Source organism: Penicillium diatomitis (genome assembly GCF_028827545.1).
Source record: "Penicillium diatomitis strain IBT 30728 chromosome Unknown utg000002l_segment0_segment0, whole genome shotgun sequence".
NCBI classification, from domain to species: Eukaryota; Fungi; Ascomycota; class Eurotiomycetes; order Eurotiales; family Aspergillaceae; genus Penicillium; species Penicillium diatomitis.
This window is the reverse complement of record NW_026623174.1, coordinates 2,580,587-2,605,239: the sequence shown is the minus strand read 5'-3', so window position 1 is coordinate 2,605,239 and position 24,653 is coordinate 2,580,587. Positions and strand designations below refer to the sequence as shown.

The window sequence follows — 24,653 nt, the reverse complement described above, 5'->3', positions numbered from 1 at the left end:
AGGCTGTTTGTTGTTTGTGGTCTAGAGAGACGGGATCAGTCACGTCCCCGTACATACTTACGGTCAAGTTGATAAATTTGGGCATTGGAGCAGACCAGTATACAAGCGGGCTTCAGCATGCTTCGTTACTCAACCATGTCAGGACCTCATACCTACTGACTCCACGAATGTAAGGTGTCGTGGGAATTCCACTAATTCAGAAGCTCTGGTCAATCGTAGGGATCCTAATCGATGCCCTTAACATCAGGGTATATGCCCACCTTGTCTCTCACATGTTTTCGAGATAATACCTTAGAACCAGCGGGCATCTGACTCGTCTTGGTGTGTCACTGCATGAAGCTCAACTAGGATATTCCATATTGAGCAATGGCTTCCTGAGATTTACTGCCTCGATAACTTGAACCTTAGGACCACTTTCTGAGGCCAGATGGAACTGGTGCTGCGCAGTGCACACTGCATGACTGTACAGCCAACAGTGTATACCATAGTTACTGGAGTAGGTTGCCTTTTTCTGGAACCGAGGAAATCTAGGGACAATACAAATTCAAGAAGATTCACGTACATTCCTAATCCTTTTTGGAATAGATTTGTGACAAATTTGCTGGTATTTGAGACTGACAGGAAGATATGATCGATGAAACTGAAGAAGAAGATGATGATGATCATTGACACGTGATCTGAAGACAACGGAAGACCTCATTGATGGATGGTCGACGCCAAGCCAACGCCGGAAAAACACCCAAGCTTACTTTGAAATGTTGAGGACAAACACGCTTGAACGCCAGCAAAATAATGGAAAACACTAATCAGTCGTCGACAGACAATAACATGGAGTCGCAAATTGCGCCTTGGCGGTGTATGTTTGACGAGCGCCGTTGTCCGCGTTCGTGTAGGTTGTTGTAGGAGTAGGCTCTCGTTCTTGGATCGTAATGATCTGACTCTGAATAGGTCCCTTTACACGGCCATCAGGACCAATTTGCATCTGCTCGCAGTATGGTTGCTGGATTCCTGCAAAATCACGCCGCTCTTCGATCTTGATCTTCCTGGGAAGATCAAGAAGGCCATTCACGCTTGGAGTTGGGGATGGACTCGCCGTGACAAGGGTCATATCCGTGGAGGCCGAGGCACCGTTCGTGATTGCAGACGCTGTAAACTGGTCCACATAGATGAACATCTCCATCATTGTCTGGTTCCAATAGCAGAACCAAGGCTTGTCGCCAGGCTGTGCTGTTTGCATGCGATGGATTCGATCAAATAGATGTCCGTCACCGTTGAGTGACCGTGCGGAAACGGAGCCTGCCGACTCGAATTGAGTTTCAGGGACTATGACAAGCTTATCGAACTTGGCAAAAAGGAAAAGGGCAGGACCTAACCCGGTCTCACTTGTGTCAAACGCAAAGCTGAGGGACTGTGTCGGGGTAGGAAAAATCGGCGGTTGGGCACCGTAAGTGAGGCTAGACGTGGGACCGGCATTGTTGAACACAACGGAGTGATGATGGCCGTTGTCGCCACCAAATCTGATGTCGAAATTCGAGGGTTGATCCATACAACTCCAAGCGTGCCGAAATTTGTTGTCATCAATGCACATGCGGGAGAAGTTGTGTAATTGAGCTGGGACGAGATACTCTCCCGTGGGCAATGGCTTGAAGTTTGTTGGAGAACTTGTCATTGTCGAATAATCCATTGATGGCGTTGCAGTCACCGTGACTATTTTAGGGCCATGAGGCGAAGCAGCTGATTCACTCTGATGATCGGCAGCCTTTTTACCCCCAATGATACCTCCAATGGCACCACCGATTGATCCACCAATTAACAGAACTGTAGCGACCAGGACAATGGTCCAGATTGGTAATCCACAGCAGACAGTCTTCTTGCCCTTGTGTTTGAGCTTCTCTTCGAATGCCATAATACCCGTGGTCGGCGCGATGCATTCTCTGCCGTCTTGGGAGTCATTCTCCACTGCCGTTGTGCTACCTGAGGAATGTGGTGCCAAGGCATGCGCAGAGTTTTCGGGGATATGATGATGTTGAACTGGAGACACTGGATGAAGATGCTCGGCCTCTGCGACTGCGGTCACATCAGGCTCAGACTCGCTCCCTGGGGGCTTGGGGACTACTCCGGTAGGGTATCGTGAATAAGGAGGCAATGGCTCAGCATGCCCGTCGGCTCCGATAATATCCCCGACATCATTGTCCCGACGGCCCGATGGCGACTGATACGACGGATTATGACCGGGAAAGCCAACCGGGATCACGGTCTCGTCCATGCCCTCGTCGACAACGTTTTGCGAATACATTGCGTACGGATGCTGGGGACCGCCTGTTCCCTCCGGCAGCCGATCGTGCGGGCGAATTGTGGAGGTACTGACCACGCTGGGCGAACGTGAAACGCCAACCTGAGGATACATCGCGTAGGGGTGGCTCGGTCCGGTCGCTCCGGTATATGGACTCATGGCACGAGGCAACGAAAAGCGAGAAGAGACACTATGGGTTCGCTGAACAGCAGCGAGACTATTGTTGACTGAAACAATCGACCCGCGATTGGTAGAAAAGCCCGCCATACCTTTCTGAGGGAGGCTTGACCGATGGGGCTCCTCGGTCGAGAGCCGGGCGTCATCCCCGAAAGGATTCTCATTTTCGGTGGTCGCCTGACTCCCTGTTTTCTGGTTGGGATGGAGAGAGCGAAGGGTCGTCGAGGATGAGATTGATGAAGAGGAAGGCACCCGTTCGATGCGGTCGTCCGCCTGGATAGGTTCTAGGGAGTACTCATCGGAGAACACGTTTGGGTTGGAGACACGAGCAGCGCGACCGAAGGAGTGACGAGTATCCGTGGCGTACGTCTGACCACGAGACGACCGAGGATCTTGCGAGGATCTTGAGCCTGAGCGAGAATGGTCAAATGAAAAGTGCCCAGACATTTTCCTCTTATGACTGGCAGCCCTGTCGGGCCACCTCCTGGTTCGGGTTCACTATATCACTGATCGAGGCAGAAGAAAAGCTATTCCACGATGATGACGGCCAAACCCTTCTTGTTGTCAGACTCGACAGACAGCAGAGTAGGGCGTTCGTCCGAGACTGGGAAGTGAAAAAAAGCAAGTCGAATCGAATATGGTATCTGTTGAGGATGGAGTTGGATGGCGGAGCGGGCGAAGAGCGGGAAATCGAGAGATGGGGTTTGTTCCCTGCGACTTGGAAATTGGGGGTGGATGAATGGTAGGTTTGTTTGACAACTGGTGTGACAGCGGTAATACATCGGAGGAGAGCGCACTAAGCGCAGTCAACGCACGGTCGATTACCTGAGTCGACAAAGGTTCCGAGTCCCGACTCCCGACTCGATGTCACGTAATGTAACTGATAAGGGCTGCAATTCCATACGATACAATGACCAGTAAAGTGATACACATGCCATGATGCCACTATATAAAGTTGTCCTTGTGATCATGTCAATATTAAGGTATCCACTCCATTGTTGAAGTGTTTACTGCCCACTGCCCAGTGGTGTTTATGAGGGTTACATGCTACTGTAGTGAAAACGGGAAATCTTTCTCGCGGGGTTTTACCATGTTGGACCAAAGCCTCGGAGTAGGCGGGTACAAATGTTGATACGCTTAGCGAGTGGTACTTTACATTTGTATAAGTGTAATAGCGTATACATAATTACGAATTTTGACTATGGTTACGTGGATACACGGTATGCTCCGAGACACTGTGTAACGGTAACGGTGTAAGCTCCGTATCTTACACTGTATTATGCCTTGACGAATCGAGGACATCACTCAAAGCCCGTAATGATTGGTTCAAGACGAAGCTCGCCAGGTTTATGGCATGTCCTGTAAGTTACAGTATGTACTGTACAGTGTTGTCTCCTGTACTTCTGTAGTATCATGGTATGTAAGTGATGTACACTTTCAGTTTCGTCATTGGATGAGACATAGTTACAGACTACAGTACCCGAAGCTCATGTATCATGTACTCATGTACAGACATCATGACATGTAGTCATTCACTGTACTTAGTACTGTAGGATCTTTAGGGTCGAAGCACGGCAAAGCGTTATTTGCCACCAGAGTTCTCCAACTAAAATACCCGATCCTACGGCTTGCAAATTAGAGTTACTAGCTAGTAGCCATTATTATTATGTACTTGCTTGGCAAGCTTTGCGTCGCCGGGGATCTCCTCCAGAGTCGGCAGGTTGGCTATAGCTACACTTTCTGCGCGATCGGGCCGTCAGTCGGAGAAAGCGGAGTATGGGGCGCATGGTAACAAATCCACTCGGGGCTCACCTAGACATGTGAGCTTTCTGTAATTAGCTTTGGAGTCTTGTTTATCGCCACAGCCAGTGGAACTTGGGCATCTTGAGTGAGAAAGCGCAGAAGAGCCTGAATTAATGAAGAGGCCATCAGCCAGATTTTCAATATCTGTCAAGCACATTGAGCGCCACAGTACGGTACCCGTATTCGGCACCTCTTTGACTGGCTCGGTCTGCTTACATTAGAGCAACTTCACTCCGGTGACGCTTTCCCGGGGAGCGACTAGAGACCGCCTCGCCCACCGCCCGCTGTAGGGTGCAGAATGTTGATCTTGGAAAGGAAACGAATCCAAGCTATCTAACTTCAAGGATAGATACAGCGATTACATCGGAAGAAGTGAGGTTCGTGAATGCATGTGCCCTCTTAAGCATGTCTGATGATCGTAGAGGAAAGGGCTTCCCGGATAGGGAGTCTACCTCGTCATCATTAACCAAAAAATCCCCATTCGAGAAAGCGAAAGCCGAAGCCGAAGCCAAGCGCGCCCGTGAAAAGGCCGAGACTGCTGCCGTGTACGAGGATTTCGTGAAGTCTTTCGAAGAGGATGCATCTGCACCTACTAGAGGCTCAGACGGACGACAAGGTCATTTTGGGGGCAGAGGCGGTGGACTGGGAGGAACGCGGCCGTCAAGACACTTCTCAAGCTCCGGGACTCGAAACAGCGGCCCTGGGACACTACCACCACCGCCTTCAAGTCTTGCATCGCGAGGTGGTCTGAGACCGTTCGGACAATCTTCACGCAGCCGGGACCCAGCATCCGGTGTCTTGGGAAATGACTCGTCCTCTCCTGTCCCAACCGCCGCACGATCCGCATTTCGAAGCACCTCGGACGACGAAGATGAGCGCAGGGCCGACGCAAGAGAGGCAGAGAAGGCGGCCTCAAGGTACACCCTGTGTCTCGAATCGCTGCCGTTGGGTACATCTCCTTCTGTGCTCAAATCCTTGATTCCCTCCTTCCTCACGGTTGACAGTGTCAATATCATACGGCCAACCAGTCAATCGCCCACCGAGCGAAAGTCCGCAGCCGCCATCATTACCCTCGCAAGTGAAACGCCGCTTTCAGATGTCAACTCTGCCATCAGTCTCCTGGACAAGAAGTACCTTGGCCGAGGTCATTATCTATCCATACACAAGGGTCATTCTTCGGCTGCGATCAATTCAACGATGCCACAAACCATCGGCACGACAACATCAAAGTCACTTCCATTTGGAGCAAAAGCTGTTCAGCAGAACTACGGTGAAAGCCTCAGCCGTGCCCCGCCTCCAGGCCCCCACCGTGGATTTGCACCTCCGGACTCATATGGATCAATCGCAGGAAGAGCCGGAAGCCGCACGAGAGTTGAGGTCCAAGCACCGGGGGACATCAAGCAACTACGATTGATTCACAAAACCCTGGAGACGCTTCTGAAACATGGACCAGAATTTGAAGCCCTTCTGATGAGCCGTCCGGAGGTACAGAAAGAAGAGAAATGGGCTTGGATATGGGATGCACGAAGTCCCGGTGGTGTTTACTATCGATGGAAGTTATGGCAAATCATCACCAATCCTCGAGCACGCAGTAGTGCTAGAGCTGCCGGTCGGCAATCATGCTCTGTCTTCGATGGTGGACCCATCTGGACCTCGCCCGACACAGGTATCAGATTCGAATTCACTACACGACTGGACGAATTTGTTTCGGAGGATGATTACAATTCGTCAGAAGAAGAGATGTCTGACGGCGAGGAAGAGAGGCGTAATCTTGGAGGTGGCCCCCCATCAGAGGGAACAGCGTCTCATCAGGACAGTGCGGGTTATATGAACCCCTTACAAAAAGCAAAGCTCACACATCTGCTTGCCCGTCTACCCACAACCCATGCCAAATTACGGCGTGGTGACGTTGCTCGGGTGACAGCCTTTGCTATCAAACATGCAGGGACAGGTGCTCGCGAGGTTGTTGACATGATCATACTGAATATCCTGCGTCCCTTGGCATACACGGGAGCCAATCCAGGGCGGGAGGGAGAAAAGGATGCTGCTCGACAAGACGAGGAAGATGGCGAAGGCCAGCATACATCCAGGTCGAAAATTGACATGTCCTCGGCCAAGCTGGTGGGATTGTATTTAATTTCCGATATTCTCGCTTCGTCGGCCACCAGTGGGGTTCCTAAAGGGTGGCGATATCGGTCTTTGTTTGAGAATGCTCTGCGCTCGCACAAGGTTTTTGAACACCTCGGCCGCTTGGAGAAAGACTTGAACTGGGGCAGACTTCGTGCTGAGAAGTGGAAGCGCAGTGTGGGAGCTCTTCTGCATCTGTGGGAGGGTTGGAGTATCTTCCAGCCCTCTAATCAGGAACACTTCCTCGAGGTTCTTGAGCATCCGCCGTTGACCGATGAAGAACTGCAGAGAGGATCAGAAAAAGCCAATACGGATCGATCTAATCAGCAAGCTTTGAAGACGAAAAGTCGATGGAAAGCTGTTGACGATGATACGCCAATCGAAGGACCTAAAGACGGTTCGCCTTCCGCGGCGCAAAACCAAAACCCTCCTTCAAGTACACTCCCGATTGTGGAAGACGACGATGTGAGCGATCTAGATGGTGTTCCAATGGAAGATAGCGATCTTGAGATGCACGACGATGACGGCGATGATGAAGATGAGGATAATGGTGAACCGATGGAGGAAGATCCGCCATCACATGATCAAGCTGGTGCTCAACACGCTGTGCAGCAAGAGCAAGAACAGCACCAGCATCGACCTGAGGGGCAGATCCAGCGAGGGCAACGCAAGCCAAGGCCAAAGGCTGAGGATATGTTTGCATCCGAGTCGGAGTGATATGTCTAGCCGTGCTGAAAGAAACACACAATTGACGAGTGAATGAAGTAAAAACTTCCCACCGGGTATTCCTCTGTGATCGTTGTCTAGATTTGTTTAGTCGAAGATACTGCTGAGTCTGACCGATGAACCTGACTGCTGGGAGGATTTCTGTTCCGTCAGTGAATACTGTTGTCGGCTAATTAGCGCTATTAGCCATGGACTTTGCCGAAACCATTGCGTTGATTTGAAAAGACCTGACAATCTTTGCACGCTGGTCATAAGCTAGTCATGTCTTCCTGCAGTTAACCATGATCAACCACGACCGCGAGGCTGTTCCTGTCTGGTTGGCGCTATGATCGTGGATAAGGCACCAAGGCAGCAACGACCTTACCTCTTGTGCCTCTGGCGGCCTGGCCCTCTGTACCCCACCTGAGGATCAACAATTTTTCCTGTTCGAGTTTCGCCGCCACCTCGAAGTCGCTAGTGACTGCGTCCGAACAGATCAATTCTAGCGTTCTGTTATTCTACCTGGTCAGTTTCGACATCTTTTTGTGGCCACAAGTCAATCAAAATCATCAAAATGGGCGGTTCCAGCAGAGAAGGTCAGTGACGACCACGCGCTATCGCATCCACGTCATGATATGTGCTTCGCTGACAGTTCACATGCAGGCGGCAAGGCTAAGCCCCTCAAGGCGCCCAAGAAGGAGAAGAAGGATCTGGACGAGGATGACCTTGCATTCAAGGAGAAGCAACGTGCCGGTAAGTTGGTGGAGCTGCCCATTTTCCTCTCGCTGTCGCCCGAGTATGCTGATACTCATCGTTTCCAATGCAGACGCTGCGGCCAAGAAGGCTCTCCTCGAATCCACCAAGGGCAAGAAGGGACCCCTCAACACCGGCCAGCAGGGTATCAAGAAGTCAGGCAAGAAATAAGCAGGCGGATTGACATCATTCTAGCCCTCGGGGCATTCGTCTACCCACATTGCGACTCCGCGGTCCAAATTTTAACGACTCGAACGAGCCATGTTCCGACGATACACAGAAACAACTTGCATTTGTCCACATTAGTAAAGTTATGTCCCAGCCTCAATTTAAGGGTGGACTTCTATGCATGTTCTCCTATTGAAGAGCACTTCGTCAGGCGCATGCACGTTTCGCCCTTGGCGTCGGGAGACAAGCCATGCTAGCCGGCTTCTGAATAAGAGGTTTTAGCATTCATGACAGTAGCGTGAAGTGTATGTGGCGTTGAGGTCCAAAGTGGTGCGTGTTAGGTTGTAAAAAAAACTTTCAGGAAGGCTGTATTTCTTTTCAAGAGACCTGCCTACATCATTCTGAGTGGCCCAAGGCTTCTTATCACTCCTTTTATGTATTGAAATGGTGCTATCTAGACTACAGCATTAGACAGAGTTCAATCATAACGATAACATGCACAGGATTGGGTGTCTGTACAGATCCAGCGTGTACAGAACTGACTAGTGACTGAACTGACCAGCCGGGTTTCCCTATATTAAATCACTACAGACCGCGATCCCGTCGAGGAAACGAGGCTGATCTGATCCGTATCACAATATCTATCATCAGTTCATCAAGGTCCTCGACAATCAACTCGGTCTCGACCGACAACCCGCAATTGACGGCCTGAAACTCGAGCCTTGGTACCTGAGACTTTTGCCAAGCCCGCCCACAAACACCCCACTACACACACTAGTACCAGTCTCCTCTCGACTCTTCCTCACCTGCATCATCAAGTACTCTGTGTCTTTGGTCCTCCAGTCTCAGCCCTTTTCTTTGCTATACAAACCTGCATTCTATAACCACACAAAATGGCCGGTAAGTCAAATTCCGCTCCGTCTCCGCCTCCTTGTCTCTCAAACTCTCCGCCATGGATCGCTGCTGGTCTTCCATTGCTCGGCGGGGTGATAGAGCCGGCATTGCGCCATATCAATAAGATCACAAAGCGCATCGAAAACGCTTCTTTCAAGGTTTCTTCGATTGCTCGATGGCTAACTTGGGTGTTTTAGACTTCAACACAATCGCTCGTACGTTGCCAGACTCCTCTCTCTTCCTCTTCGCGCCCACGCTTCCCCAGATACGCTGCCTCGAGGGGCAGCCCCGCACCTCCTGCAGCTTTCTAGCTTCGCGGTGATCATCGAAACAGTTGCACTCGACTTCCAACTTCATAAGAGATGCTGTTCCCCTTGGCCTAACCCATGCAACGCCCCTTTCATAGAGCAATTCGTTGAGTTCTACTACAACACCTTCGACAGCAACCGAAGCGGTCTTGCCAGCCTCTACGTAAGTTGAGCTCCCATGCGCCTCTTGCTCACTGTCGAGAAGATGAGTAGGGCAACAGTTGCTACGAAATAGATCTCTCGAACTAACCTCATCTACTTTCTATGAAACCAGCGCCCCGAGTCCATGCTCACCTTCGAGACCTCCTCTGTGATGGGTACTGAGCAAATTGTCGAGAAATTGAACGTATGCGCCCCCTTTACCCCTCCCGTGAAACCTGACGAGATTTCAAGCCGACCGTCTGGAAGTGGTGAGCGAACGAGACTTGCTGACATCGGGTTCCTTTTCCATCTATGTAGGGTCTTCCATTCCAGAAGGTGCGCCACCAGCTCGCCACTCTCGACGCCCAGCCGTCAGGCGAGAACATCATCGTTCTTGTTACCGGTGCTCTCTTGGTACGTAGATGGACTTTTCCTTTTCTAATGGAAACACAAACCAGCATGACTCGCGCGGGAAAAAGTTAACCTTGGTGTTCAAATACAGGTCGATGATGAGCAGAAGCCCATGAACTACACCCAGCTCTTCACACTGAAGCCCCAGGACGGAACCTTCTTCGTTCTCAACGACGTCTTCCGCCTGATCTACGCTGCTGCTTAAATACTGTCATTCAATATTCAGATCTCCAATCAATGAGTGCTATGAGACGATGATGCCCATTCGGTTGAAATAGAGGCAACGATGTCATTTCTGTTGATTTTCTTTTTCCTCCTTTTTTCCCCTTCTCGTTCTTTTTCTTCTTCCTCGCCTGCTTGCGGGAGGATTTTTCTCCTTCGTATTCCCGAAATGGCAATTTGCATGACATCCATCGTTTTTGGCTTGGACAAAGAGAGCGCAAATCCGGACTTTCTACTCCCTAGACGAGTTCCGACAATAATTCCCAATTTAGTACACGGCCTTTTTTTTCAAGGTAGGGGGGTCTGTCTGAACACCGTTGTCGAAAGAAAGGGGAGGATGAAAAGACAGAAAGTGTTCGCGTCTGATTCTCCCCGTCCTCACGGTTCTGGTCCGCCCTCGCACACGAGTCAGTCGATATATGAGCAATCGACCACGGAGAATCAAAGGGTCCGCACCCATACACAGTGTGTTGCTTTGCATCACTCCCCTTGGAGCAGGGGCGTCTCCTCGGACGGACGCTTGGTGGCCTTGGAGGAGGGGTTTTGTAGAGGACACATCGCCCGCAGACGCATCCTCACCAGCTCCATTGGCCTGGCCGTCCTGCTCGTCCTCATCCAAATCCTTCTGCTTACTCTTGGAATCACCAAAGTACTTGAAGTAGACAGCCATGCTCAGCAGAACACCCTGCAGCACGGCCGTGACGACAATCACACCCCAGATACTCCAGCCCTTGATACCCGTTCGGGCGGCCAGACTACCGGCCCATAGCAAGCCGCCGGGTGTCTGGATGCACATCATGGGGATACTGAGACTGCCCACTCCGCGAATGCGCCAGGTGGTGTAGATCTGGGGGAAATACTGGATGGATGCGAGGACTGCGGCAAAGACCCCGAGGAAGTTGGCCCATCCTTCCAGGGCAGAGGGTCTGCGCATCGCCAGGGCGACGGAGATGATGGCGGTCAGCAGGGTGTAGAAGACGCATGTTGCGGTGACGGCCAGCGCGGTGCGGTAGGTTGGTCCTTGACCTTCTGGGGCGGCGTCTTCCGACCGGGTGGGGTCTGTGGATGAGGTGGCGCGGGGGAAGTAGATCACGTAGAGGAGCAAGCTAAGCAGTTGGGATGTCCGGTGTCAGTGATGAGGGATCTCTGTACCTCGAAGAAAGGGGGCCGGAGGGATGTGAATCCACCCAACCTCTCTTTCTCTTCGACCGCCAAGACCATCAAGCAAACACCTACATGATAAAGAAGCACAGCCATTGCATGCCCAGCTGAATCACTCCGAGCAGGCCTGCGAAACAGGCAAAGCCGCTCACCTCTCGACAACAGCCGACATCGACGGCCGTCTTGGGGAAGCTCAGGATGTTGACGAATGCAGAGGTTCCGGATGTGGTGCCCAAGAGGACAAACCACGGCGATATACCGAAAGACGTTCCCCGAGTAATGATACGAATATGTTGCGGTAGGTATGAAATGAGAATACCGACAATGATGATTCTGCGAGGTTGATCAATCAGTCAGTAATTGGGCTTTTCAATCCTTCGATTCGCCTTTTTGCTTCTTCGTCCGCCATGAAATGGCTGCTGAAAGATACGCACACGGAGATCAATGGCTGGACCCAGCCTGGATAGGCCAGGTCCGCGCATGTTGGAGATAAAGAACCCATTCTCGCTCGATAAGGGACCAAGGGAGATGGTCGGCGTGGAGACCGTTCACCTTTGCAACCGGAGGTGGTTGGGTGGCGGTCAGGTTTGATCCGTCTTGAACTTGCAGGGGGTCTCGAGTGTTCAATGGTCGATATACAACGAGGAGCCGGGAACTCCAACACAAGACACACACTCTCTCTCCTTGACACAGCCCGGTCCCGATAATCAAGACGGCAAGACTTGAACGTTTGGGGGTGGGGAGAGAGGCGGGAACGGTCGATCAGATAGATGGGGGAAATGGGTATGGGAAAGCTGATGAAAGTGATCCGGTGACCCGCACGACTCTCGATTTCAACAACTTTGCAAGGAGAAATGGAATGGCGAAAGGAAAAGGGGCATGGGGAAGGAAGAAGAGATAGCACCAGGTAGAAAAAAGAACTCCAAACTAGAATGGGAATGGGGACGGTTTCGAGAACCCAAGAATGACCTGCTCACGCAAGGGTCAACGATCAAAAGGGATAACGTTTGGAGTCGAGAGTGCCAACTTTCCAGAAAGGGTGGCCAAGCAGACCCCGTTAAGATGATGTGTGATGCACAGTCCCGTAGTTTCGCGCGTCTAGGTTGTCCGGAGTGGATACAACGTCTGGGAATCCCGAGTGAGTGTCGGATCGTCCTGATTTGGGGGAGTGATGATATTCAAGAGGTCGGGTTGTGCAGTGAACCACGTCTTTCTCCGCACCGATCCACGGACTAAGCAGGTTTGGGTTCCTGACGACTTGCGGCGCTCAGACACGGTCGAGTCGCTTTTTCGACACACTAGGAATACTCCACAGTCAATTGTCGTGCATGGTTCATGTCAGTAATATGGGAGTGCACTCTGTACAGTCCAGGGAAAAGTGAGCACTGAATACTAAGTAGTGGTAGTAGTAGGTGATTGAAGAACGTCGTATTGGAGCACCAGGTCACAGCGACCACGCGAGGGCTGGAAATTGGCAAGTGTACGGTAGACGAGAACCACAGGATGCAGTGGAAGGTCCAGGTTAACCCGATATATTCGATCGATCGAGTCGGCAGTTTGAGATCGCCAAAAGTGAAGAATCGGTCAGGCCAACCCTACCAGCGTCAGAGGCAAAGGTGGTTCACGTGGGTGAGTGAAGGGTTCCGGTTCCTTGAAATCTGGGGGGGGGATTTCCAGTTACAGCAATGATGGGACTCTTTGTTCGCTGGAAAAGGGACGTACATCATGATCATCGGAAACAATCACCAGACAATATCAGCCTTGGAATCGTCGATCCGTGAGTTGGAGCACAGTATTTTCTTCTGCACGGGTGGCCCCTCGAACGAATGTGACCAAGACACTATCAAAGGGCTGCTGGGAGCCTAAGACGGGGATGTATGTGTAGAATGAGGCCTTACCGTCTGGCGGTCGGTTATAGCTACTTAACTAGTCTAATTCTTATACCAGCTTATAATGAGATTGAGATCTGACGGGGTAATTTCTATGATCCCTGAAAGGAGGCTGTCGTCTGGATGGTGGACCTCTACGGTCAACATGTTCCCAGTGACGTGAGTCTAGACTCTAGAGTGGCTACCCGATCATCCTCTAGCTTGAGGCAAGAATGCGTCTCGAAGGGGCCTGGGCCTGGGCCTGACAGAAGAAGGCCCAGGTCGACGCCTGCGTCCGACTCAGACGCTGCAGAGTGCAGACCAGTGGCAGCTGCTTCAACCTTTCTCCCATGCAGTCGAATGTAGGCTGGAGGGTTCAGTATGAATGACGTTCAGTCTACAGACTTGACGGAGGTAGGTAACTACCAAAGTAGGAAGCAACATCCGCTCACGTGAATGGAAAAAGTCCAACAATCTCGGGCTTCCCTTTGGAGAATTGGGAAAGTAAACCAAGTCGCCATGGAACCGTACCTACTCATTCTTATGGAGATGGTCATGTGATACCCTTTCTAGGTTTCTACCCCGATCATTCAATCATTACAATTCCTGGATGGAATATGCACTCCATCAAAGACAAGTCTCGGTCAATATTCACTACAACCATCAACAGATGGCGAATTGATGCGGACGGGTACTCACCACCACTTAGTAGCGCTGCACGAAGTCGAGATTGCTTGTACATGAAAACCCTGGCACGTCTTCCGATTGGCCAGATCGGCTCTGCTAGAGCCGATCGTGCATCGGAAAACACAACCATCATGGAAAATAGCGACGGATAGGATGCCCTCAAATAGTCACAGCTATTTGATCGCCGACCTCGATTGCGCGAGGACTCTGGAGAGAGAGAATTTGGTAAAAACTTCCACAAAAGAAAACCTCTCCCTCGGGGAATCGAACCCCGGTCTCCCGCGCTTATCAGCCAAGATGACAAGCGGAAATCATGACCACTAGACCAAGGAAGAAAGGATGACCGAGTTACTGCTCGACCACTTGGTGCTGATTGATGACACCATGAAGAGTAGTTGATTTATGAATGCTGTTTTCTTGTAGACGATCGAAACATTCAAGCTCGTGTTGTCTCAGGCCGCTGATTGGGCTCACATATAAGATGACGTTTTGCAACTCCGCAAACCTAAACCACAGACACATCCGGGTCTAGATTAACTGTAGCAGTAGACGATCATATACAGTAGTAAGTTAGTCGTAGACTCGTAGTGGTCAACTTTTCGTCACACTCCAACTTGCAATCCAAATCTTCACCTCGAGGCTCACTAAGAACTACCCGTCACGGGACGCGGGATTACTCCTAGTCTACTGCTACTATGGCCTACGTATTCTTAGTACTTCGACCCACCCACTACCGAAGGTAGTGGGTGGCACTGGTTGCCTCACCTTAACCGCCATCCTCACCATCTCTAAGACCTACTACCCCCTTACACCAACCACCATGCCTAAGACTAAGAAAATCAGTGAGCGGCGTCTCTCTGAAGCTATTTAAGCCTACCACCAAGATGAAAAGCCAAATACAAGCGCGATTGCGCGGCGATATGGTATACCACGTACTACCCTACGTGATCGCGTTATTCTTGGTGTAGGACCTCGAAGTGGTCGAAAATCTACTACTAGGGCCCCACTACCTCATCTGGAAGAGGCCTCGATACGCTGGATCCAAATCAATTACATCAACTGCATCAACTCTATAGAGCTGCATCGGCTGTATCAACATTCAACTCTATAGAGCTGTATCAAATTCAACCGCATCAAATCTATACTACTTTATCTATTAAATTAGTACCAATTCCTTTTAACTAGGCAAGCCCCTTGGCAAGAACCAATTTCTTCACATTACCGGTCAGATCCGGAAGACTGTAGTGAATCCGCGCGAAATGACTACGGCTAGAACTCCGCTCCGCGACTCCGCGAGCCGGCATCTAGAGTTCTAGACGCCAGCTTAAGTCTATGATCAACCATGATAAAGGTATATCTCTATGCGATATAACGGATATTATTTAGGCCATAAAAGAGCGGGAGGAATCAGCTAGGCAAAAAAAGCTGCAAAAGGTATTAAAATCGATATAGCCTCTAGAGCCTGCTGCCTGATTCAACACTATTGAAGGCACTCCAGATAGCCAGTGAGCTATTCAAAGACCTAGATAACGCCGAGGGGTTTGAATTTTGAATGGATCTAGGCTAGATTGGTAGCCGAATCAGGTCTGTATATAATGATCATATCAAATTGGATATCTCGTTGATGGGATTGAAGTTACTAAAGTCGTGCAGATTTTGGTGGAATTGGCGGTTGAGGTGAGGCCTCCCACTACTCAGATTACGTAGGCCACAGGTACCATGTAGCTCCCAAGCTATCTTACCAAGGCCCCGAAGTCGTTAGTTACAAGACATGAGCGAAGAGATTCATAGATAAGCCTTGCGTCTGATGCAGATGATGGTGGCGGTTCGGTGCCCGTAACTCAAACTCATGGCTACCCATTGGCTTCGGAATTGAAGAACAATCTCTGCTCCTCTCCGGCACTGCAATGAAATCGTCGGTCCAAATGACCTTTGTTTGCAATCATAGTGGTGGGACGAAGTCACGCCCATAGGCGCAAGTATTGGCGTAGACCATAGAATGGGGTGGCTCCGGTACCTAGAAGGTACCACCTCTAAATTAATGTAGAGAGGAGGAGGGAACGCATAATGTTGTTCCAAACACGCGACAATTTTCAATTTCCAATCTTCCATCTTCCATCTTCCCTAGACCTTCGCTATCCCATAGTTGGTTTTCGTCTTCAGACTCAGAACACAATTTCTTTGCACAGGCTCACAACCACATTGCCATCATGCCCAAGACTCGCAGCAGTAGACTCCTAGACTCAACCGCAAAACCGCAACGTCTCCCGAGTCGTTGGTATGGAGTGGGAAGCACCTGATCAGCCATATCACCTGATTACCAGGGAACATGACCGGGAGATAAAGGGTAAAGAGACAGACTGGTCTAGTGTCATCCTGGCTTCTTAATCATTTCATCAATCAATTCCATTTCTGTTTACCTGTTCTCTATTTATGTACTATTATACAAGTTTTCCTGAAGTCGACTCGTTGAACTGGACTAAATTTCTTCTCTTTCCCTAGCCGGGTAAGAAGGCTTCGCCTTACGCCGGGACTGGCGCCGCCTGCAACGGGCAAGACAACATCATCGTCGAACCCTTGGCCGAATCCCGCCAGTGAGGGGCAATGGTACTGTCGTGCGTTGAGGCTGCCTCGCACTCGGGCGATGGCTGGTAAGTCTGAGACTTCGGTCCAGCTCATGTCTTTTGGTTGGATCTGACATTCATCTTACATGGGGGAGAGGAGGAAAGTGGAAGCGCATGGCGCAGTTCGCCGTAAGTATTCCTAGTGCGACGTTATCACGTGGCATATATATAAATATTATTCAAAGAGGTCATTTCCAGATTCGCAAACCCCAGGGTAACTTAATGCTTGTCGGAGTTTGTCATGCCGTCAATCTTAGCACGTGCCTTCTTGAAGAAATTCTCGCGATCTTCAGCAGTGGTTCCGGTGTGAGGCACATCCACACCCTTCTGCACAGCGGGTCGCTGCTCAATCTCATCGACCCACTTCTTCAGGGCTGGGAATTCAGAAAGACTAATCTCAAGGGCACCGGGACCGCTGCGCACCCAGGAGAAATTGGCAATATCGGCAATGGTGTATTTGGAACCTGCCAGATATGGGCTTTCCTGCAGGCGGGATTCAAGTACAGAGTAGAGACGCTTGGTCTCATCGATGTAGCGCTTGATGCCGTAATCAGAGTGTGCACCAGCAAAGAGACGGAAGTGGTTGGCTTGGCCTAAGGAACATCTGCTGTCAATCACGGGATCTTTCTCGCTATCGTCATCAGGCAGGTCACGGGAATCACGTACCCTGCATGGGACCCAGTCCACCCATCTGGAACATCAACCAGGATACCTGCTCAATGTACTCGGGGGTGCCGGGAGCGTAGCTGATCTTGCGATCAGTGTCATATTTGTCGGCAAGATAGAGCATGATTGAACCACTCTCAAAGACACGCTGGGAGCCATCCGTCATTGCAGGAATACGACCATTCGGGTTAATCTTCAGGAACCAACTAATTGATGGAAGACTGTGAGCAATACCGCACTTGAGTCTGCTCATTCAACGTCGTGGGTTCTTACTCTTCCTTTTGCCGATTGGAGGTAATGTCGATTCCCTCGGTCTTGTAGGGAAGACCAAGCTCTTCCAAGGTGATGGATGCTTTGATACCATTGGGCGTGGGCCATGTGTAAAGTGTAATGTTGGACGACATGGCGGAGTATGAGGCGCGTAGAGTCGTAGATAAATTGGACGTAGGTAGTCGAGATCTAGCTTTGAGGGAGCTGGTGGTGAAGTAACGATAAAGCATATCAAGAGGTGTTAGATTCCAGAGAATTTAAGCTTGAGCAGCTTCATGTACTAAAGTACCGCATGCATAATTCCCCACTCCATGGTTCCATTTGTCAGCTTCCCCAGCTATCCGCAACGTTCAAATGCCTTGATGCTACGGTCATATCGGGGTCGCTCCGCGATCGAGTGATGTCATTTATCAGCATTTTTGACTTTGCGGGTAGCCGAGGCCGAGCCCGTGGATCTTCTCCATGCCGTGGCTTAACATTGACGCATGTAGGTAGGGCTTCTAGGATATTGTTCCAACAAGACCGGCTTACCAACCAAATGTCATCCTGTAGCTAGGTCATTCTTCCGATGTGGGTTCAGTTTCTTGACAAGGTACTTTTTCAAGTTTGTAGGTAAGTACCTGTTGTGTAATCTTACATTCAGTAGTCATATATTTAGTAGTCATATGTACATCACAACCTACCTATGTAGGTACCTATATGCGCGGTTGCCTACAGGGGCCACTGATCGATCATTGTAACATCCGGAGGTACCTAGTGGGTGGACGGGCGTGGTAGTGGTCTACTAGTGACTACCTAGGTTTGCTGATCAGAGTAGTCTATCCCTATGCTCGACCTATTCATCATAATTAAATCACATTCATCCTTTCTGGTTCCCCATACCTATATCAAGTGTAGCCACCAAGCCACTGGTGACCGCGCAGATATTTTAGCCGCAATCATAGTATAGAGGGGAATGCTCAAGGCAGTCTGATCTCACCAGACAGGTCGAGTCATAGAGGAACCAAACCACAACCACCAGCACGCACGCCCAGAGATCTCCCAGCCCGACCGTACAACACCTATCCGTAGGATGTCAAGAGGCACAGGTGAAGATCAAAAGGAGTGTGTCATTGCAATGAAAAAGGAACCCGACTGTAAAGACTGTACTGAACTCCCACTTCCCATGAAGCCGTTCAATCCTCTGGTTGCTTGTTGTCTTCCTTGGGTGGTCAAGTTGATTGACTCCCTCTCGTCATGTCCAAACAGCCTCTTCCCGACTGTAAGGCCACCATCAGGCACACGCACCTCAGCAGACTATCCGCTCTATGTACATGCAACCGGATTCCCTACTACAATAGGTACCTATGCGGGTATCGATCTTTATGTACGACCTGATAGCACACTGTAGGTTCGTGGTGTAGTTTGTGTCTTGCCGCTACATGGCAGCCAGGTGTGATTGGTCACTGGATGAGAATCACGGTCTATACCTAGTAGTTCATGGGGTGTATAACCCGTGGTGTAGATCTCTTGGGCAGTATGTGGCATACAAAGCTCCATACACGACGGATTAATAACAGACGCTGCTGTTTTGGTAGCATTGAATGTAGAATTCTGCTAGTGTTAAGCTTCGTGAGCGCCGGGCGGCTCCACATCGGGGGCAGCCCTTAAGTTATGACGGATGTTTGTTCACACTCACAGGCACTCATTAACTATAGGACTATCGGCAGGACTGTTAAATAGTGATGGGACAAGAAAAGACCAAAAAAGCATCAAGAAAGATTTTTGCTCCCACATTAAGAAAAACGTTGCACACAAAACGTCACGGATGATGTTGGGGAACAGGTGTGGGAGGGAGGGATGGCCGATCGGGAGAGGGAAAAAAGAATGTAAAAAGATAGCAAACCCTGGTTTCGATCCAGGTACCTTCGGGTTATGAGCCCGACGCGCTTCCTATGCGCCAGCTTGCTTGTTGCATGAGGATACATTCAATTTTTGACATTATAACCTGATTTTCATTAATGCTGAGAAATCCAGCACATTTCCACACGCCAACAATCACATCTCAACCAATACACAATTCCAACCTATCTTACATATGTACCAGGCTATCATATGCTCCGACAGAGATTAATGCAAATATTCTCGATAGGTCCAAAAGTCTAAAACTGTTACTGAGAAACAGAGTGGCCTTCGTTCCTATGAGCGCCAGTGCGACAGACCACAATTTCTCCTATTATCTTATGATATGTTATGACCTGCTGAACGTGATGCCGTGAATCTGTTATAATGTCACATGCGACGATATTGACATCAGTGCTTACCCTTATCTCTAGGATACAGATACTTTCAGAATGAGCACAGGTGACCCCGCAGGTGACCCTTCCCATAGACCCTTTGGCTCAGTCTACAGACCTGCTGAGGTATCCAAGACAATATTTTTTTTGAAAAAAAGATTCAAGCAGAACACGGGATCTACTCCGCCCAGAGAACATCACGGACACCCATTGATCTTAAAGACCGGTATTCATTCGTCTACCATGGACCGGTTGGTTTTGGCCCAAAACTCACTCTGACTCGTCGGTATCAAGAACGGTCAGTATAAGACTTTGCCAATCCGAGTTCAACGCCTACCATCACAGACAGAAATGATCTCTTCCCGAAACACTAGAGCCTGGCGGATCAAATTCAATAATGCCCGTGATACGGTTGCCATCTACAACGATTATGCAGGGGTTCGAATCACTATGTGTGAATACCTTTGGCTTGTCCAGGGTAGCTGATACGAGATCCCTTTACACCAAAAACCAGTCCCTCCGTGAGCTGTGCGTTAGGTCCAGAGTATCAGAGCGCCTGGACTACCGCTTCATTACAATTTTTCCTCGTCGAGAAGGGCCCAGGTCGCTAGAAGCTTGCTCCCATGGGTAGTGAAAAAGCACATACTCACATAGACTACCGTCGACAGCACTGAAGAAGTGCCCTACCCTCTGGTGCCACTGTCGAATGAGACCGCCTAAGTGTTAGACAAAGGATCTCCCCGTCTCCTGGGGCATGCCTACCTAGTCCTTGGCTAGAGTGGCATCTGGGACTTGAGACATCACAATGAGTCCAATGTTGCTGATCGTATAAGCCCTGAGATGATCAGGTACAGGAACCGAGGGCCTTTATTTCACGATTTTACGGCCTTTTACTTCCCCTATGCGGATACATGGCTCAACAGTGAGCACCCTAGACCCCAAGATCTCGAGTACCTGAGAAGGTGCCCGGCCACGAGGCTGCAGAGCTCTCGTATCTTGTATCACCTCTAGCGAACGACCAGATGATCATGTTTCTTGAAAGAGGATATCGTCCGTCCGCAGTCGGAAAAGCAGATACGCGATATAGTTGGACATGTCCCACTCGGATGGCTTGCCGAGGGTCAGAAAGGAAACTGGAATGAGGTTGAAAAGGTCTCGTACTGGGCTACTCATCCAAGGTTGATCATCCAGACTCAGGGAGCACAGTCCAGCTTGTCGACACTCGAGGGCAAACCCCCGTCTTTATGAAGCGATTCGGAAATGTTCTCTATCTCTGCGGGAGCGGAACAAAGACTGTTATACGTGGCGTCCAGGCCCCTTACTGCATAAGAGAACTGGCCAGGCTCCTGTGCTTCTCTAGGCTGATAGCATGAAGAGTGACTTGCCTTAGCAGACGTGGGAAATACATTCCCTATACACAGACAATCCTGAATTGGAGTATCTCTAATATTCAGCGGTCAACTCAGTAGCCGCGGGAGAAGAAGCCCCTGGAGACCTTGTTCTGAGCGCATGGAACACTTCACATATCAGGACCTCTCTGCGACGAGCCATACCGTCATGGATAGATATCTACCTAGCTACCTGTCACAGTTACAGTATGGGCACATCGCATGGTGTTTGTGTCATGTGAGCGTTAGTACATCGAAAGTCGCCCATCACACAGCTACTGGAGGGCTACAAGGTGACGATGTGGTATCATGCGTCATGGTCAGATTCCCAATGTACTTACATGGCAATTTATCAGTAGTATACCTAATTTCAACTCGGGTCAGGTGATGAGAGGAATCAGTATATCCTCGAAGCTCGAAGTTGCTCAAGTCATCACGAGGTCTCATGGATGAGAACATGTGACATCCGCTGCCTAAAGACAAGGCGGCCTGACCTTGGCAATCAGAGGGAACCTTTGGAGAAAAGATGTTTCTCCATTTCCGAGTTATCAGACCATTCCGTCGAGGATCAACGTCTTGTACAGGCCTTCATGATGGTGTCTACTTGGTGCGTACATCTGAAGCCGAAACGGGGACAAGTGGGCCATTCCCGACTGTCACGAACCGTTTCATGAATCAGCGGTCTCGAGCCTTTCGAACCTGCTGGAGGATCGACACCAATTGGTTCAAGAACATCTCATCTGCAGGCGACGCTTTGGCTCATGACTTATTCCTATCAGTAGCAATCATCCTGTCGCCGACGATCACTCGCCGAGTCCATGAGTCCATCGTGCACTGCACGAACGAGCTGGCCACCCATTACTGATCCGCTGGTTCACTCATCACCGGGTCCACCTCCACCCGCCCCGAAGAAGTCATTCAACAACACACTTCCAGTGTGGGCATCTCCAGCATCTTGATCGGCTTTCGTCTCCGTTTCACTGCGGTGCATCTCCACTGATATCGGCCCAGAGCCAAGATCATTTCGATAACTGCTTCCCATATCTCACCCGACAAAGTTCAAGATCCCTTCTCGAACAAGGCCGACTGCCTCACAGTTCATGCGCCCGACCAGCTTCGCCGAGCCTTGCGTGTCTTCAACCCCGGCAACAATCGACCTACAGTGGGGTCCCGACCCAATCGGTTGCTGGGTGCTCCAAGTCCGCCATCTTGCAGCGCTACTTTGACCGCTTCTTACCCAAACAGCCCAGACGCACCTCGTCGAGAGCCTCAGACCGAGAACAAGGGCAAAAAAAGGGAAGGCACAAAGTCGCTGCCATCTGAACATCTTGGACGACGGTGTGCGCTGACTTCTCTCTGCTTCGCGATCGAGTTGCTTTGCCTTCGATTCTCTCTATCTTCCCCTCCTTTCTGGTGGCCTCGTTGTCTCCGCCGAGGGGTAATAACACAATTCATCAAGAGCGTGGGGTGGTACCCCCCTCCTCCCCTTGCCTTGTCTAGATTTTTCCTGATCACTCCACATCCTGAAGCAACCGGTCTTAGCCTTTGAACCCAATTTTTTCTCGACGACTTCGTGATGCCGTGCTTCAAGGGCCTCGCGGTGAGCATCCACACGCCGGATGGCCCCATCTCCGAATACTCCATCCAGCGCCAATCTCGAGCTTCGCGGATAGCATGCTTCATCCCCGTTCCGCCTCCCAAGGTTCCAGACGCTTCCTCGACAGGGAAAGCGGAACAATCCACCTTTGCCATCTCTATCACACTCTTGAATCCCGGACAAGATGTCCCATATTCGACCCCCAAGCCGACCGCGGATTGTCCTGATCCTAAGCCCAAGGTAGTCGGAGGCTTGCCCGGCCAGACCGGCGAGCGCGGACAGTATTCCGGTTCGGTCGCACCCTACCAGTCCTTAACCAATTCACCCAGCGAGACAGTCGCCGCCTACATTTACTTTGACGGCAGGCAAAAGGAAGAGGTGGCCACACTGCTGCGAAGAGGGGAAGAGACCTGGGTCAACTCACGATGGGTGAGCGTCCCGGAGTCCGAAGGCGGCGGTATCGCCGAGCGCGAGTTCCTGTTCCGTGAAGTGGGACTGGAGCGATGGCTCAACGGCCTCGATCTAGAGGGTAAAGATGTCGCCGCCAAAATTGAGCGACGGCGGCAAAAGATGGAGAAGCGCCGCGCTAAGCGTCTGCTGGATGACGCGAACGGCATGGATACGGAAGCTAGCAGTTCTAAGCCCAAGGACATCATGCGCTACGGGAATGATGAGAAGTCGCCGCTCGAGACCATTTCCGACGACGACCTCTCCTCGGATACCGATGACGATGATCCGATTCCTGAGACGGCCGGTCAGATCAAGGTCGCATTGTTCCGCGTCTTGGCCTCGGGCGAGATCAAGCGGGGTGAATACTCCCCGCAATTTGACGCTCATGACGATGACGAAGAAGGTGGCCAAGGAAACGGAAGCGGGAATGGCGACGCTGACGTCGATCACACGACCAGTTTTGCGAAGCCTAAGACTCTGGATCCCAAGTCCATCAGTACTCAGACCGTCACTGGAATCGACCCTACCGACAAACCCTATGCCACGTTCACATTCATGTACCGAGGCGAAAGTAAGTGGATCTCTTCTCGTTGTCAAATCCCTTCCTAAGGTGGTCTTTCGCTGCTCTTCCTGGCGAGGAGGACAGATCGATAGTGACTCAATGATGGGAAGTCAGAAGGACATCATCAGGTGCTAAAACGTGTGGTCGACTTCTAGGGCAGCTCCAGAAGATGGGGATCCTCCAAGACCCCAAGGTCCAGGATACGCCTGCCGTGAAGCGGAAGTCCCTCCAGGCGGACTTTGCTAGTCTCGGTCCCTTGAGAAACGAAGGCACAGTTGGGTTCTTGAACTTCCGGGATCATGATACTCGCGCCAAGGGCAAGAAGGGCGATGACGATGAGATGGAGAGTGATGACGAGGATACCGACAACCCTATCCTGGGCAAAGCGGATGATGAGGAGGCCAAGGATGATGGGCGCTTCCTTTCTCCTGACGATATCAAGCGCCAGGGAGAACTAGCCGAGGGCGTTGAGAGGATTCGTGTAAGCTTGCATTATCTTTGTTTGTGAAGGTCGTGTGAAAGATAAGTGTGTGAGTTCGGGGCTAACCTTTGACCACAGCTCAAGCGCCAACACTCTGCCGAGCCCGTCACTAGCAACAGTGCTTCGATGACGGAGACTTCTGCGTCTGCCTCTGGGAGCCTTCCTCCTGTCAGTGAAGGATTGTCCACCACGCCGCCCAAGTCCACTCCGGTAGAACCCACCGAACCCGCCCCGTCAGCCACTGCGGATGCTACGGCCGGCTCTTTCATTGGCAGCCCATTGAAGAAACAACGGGCCAGTGTGTCGGGTGCCGACGAGAATGCACTTCGTCGTCGGATTGCTGAATCCTCGGGTCGGATTAATGAGGTCCTGGGAGATAACAGCGACAAGACGATGTCGACTGTCACTGGTGACAACACTGTCGCCTCCGAACCAATGATGACCGCACTCCCAAATGAGGATGAGGAACTCTGATGACCGGAGTCAGAGAGCACACGCGAATGATTGGGATACCTTTGATCGCCGCGTCAAAAAAAAGGGCTCGAGGGCGCTCACCTCCCTCTGCAATCCTTGGTCTTGTTGGTCGTCTGGGCACAAACCTCGTCCATCCGGAGGATCTGC

General features: G+C 50.8%; 7 protein-coding genes across 7 annotated transcripts; 4 read left to right on the top strand and 3 right to left on the bottom strand.

Moving 5' to 3' along the window:
* Positions 1–802: 802 nt before the first annotated feature.
* Positions 803–2,917, bottom strand: N7539_001998 (uncharacterized protein; the record flags this gene model as incomplete). The annotated part of the gene is made up of 1 exon (XM_056931601.1): positions 803–2,917. The coding sequence occupies one exon, from the start codon at positions 2,915–2,917 to the stop codon at positions 803–805; it is 2,115 nt and encodes a 704-aa protein (XP_056793632.1).
* Positions 2,918–4,678: 1,761 nt separating this feature from the next.
* Positions 4,679–7,117, top strand: N7539_001997 (uncharacterized protein; the record flags this gene model as incomplete). Its single annotated transcript, XM_056931600.1, has 1 exon — positions 4,679–7,117. One exon carries the CDS (start codon positions 4,679–4,681, stop codon positions 7,115–7,117), a length of 2,439 nt encoding a protein of 812 aa, XP_056793631.1.
* A 562-nt stretch (positions 7,118–7,679) lies between these two features.
* N7539_001996 (translation machinery-associated protein 7) lies at positions 7,680–8,029 on the top strand (the record flags this gene model as incomplete). The annotated part of the gene is made up of 3 exons (XM_056931599.1): positions 7,680–7,701; positions 7,769–7,858; positions 7,932–8,029. 3 exons carry the CDS (start codon positions 7,680–7,682, stop codon positions 8,027–8,029), a joined length of 210 nt encoding a protein of 69 aa, XP_056793630.1.
* Positions 8,030–8,919: 890 nt separating this feature from the next.
* On the top strand, positions 8,920–9,985 carry N7539_001995 (nuclear transport factor 2 family protein; the record flags this gene model as incomplete). Its single annotated transcript, XM_056931598.1, has 6 exons — positions 8,920–8,926; positions 9,118–9,135; positions 9,327–9,391; positions 9,503–9,574; positions 9,688–9,783; positions 9,872–9,985. The coding sequence occupies 6 exons, from the start codon at positions 8,920–8,922 to the stop codon at positions 9,983–9,985; spliced, it is 372 nt and encodes a 123-aa protein (XP_056793629.1).
* A 285-nt stretch (positions 9,986–10,270) lies between these two features.
* N7539_001994 (uncharacterized protein) lies at positions 10,271–11,665 on the bottom strand (the record flags this gene model as incomplete). Its single annotated transcript, XM_056931597.1, has 3 exons — positions 10,271–11,108; positions 11,239–11,496; positions 11,598–11,665. 3 exons carry the CDS (start codon positions 11,663–11,665, stop codon positions 10,271–10,273), a joined length of 1,164 nt encoding a protein of 387 aa, XP_056793628.1.
* Positions 11,666–16,561: 4,896 nt separating this feature from the next.
* N7539_001993 (glutathione S-transferase family protein) lies at positions 16,562–17,412 on the bottom strand (the record flags this gene model as incomplete). The annotated part of the gene is made up of 3 exons (XM_056931596.1): positions 16,562–16,935; positions 17,009–17,214; positions 17,282–17,412. 3 exons carry the CDS (start codon positions 17,410–17,412, stop codon positions 16,562–16,564), a joined length of 711 nt encoding a protein of 236 aa, XP_056793627.1.
* A 5,106-nt stretch (positions 17,413–22,518) lies between these two features.
* On the top strand, positions 22,519–24,506 carry N7539_001992 (uncharacterized protein; the record flags this gene model as incomplete). The annotated part of the gene is made up of 3 exons (XM_056931595.1): positions 22,519–23,560; positions 23,707–24,032; positions 24,111–24,506. 3 exons carry the CDS (start codon positions 22,519–22,521, stop codon positions 24,504–24,506), a joined length of 1,764 nt encoding a protein of 587 aa, XP_056793626.1.
* Positions 24,507–24,653: the final 147 nt, after the last annotated feature.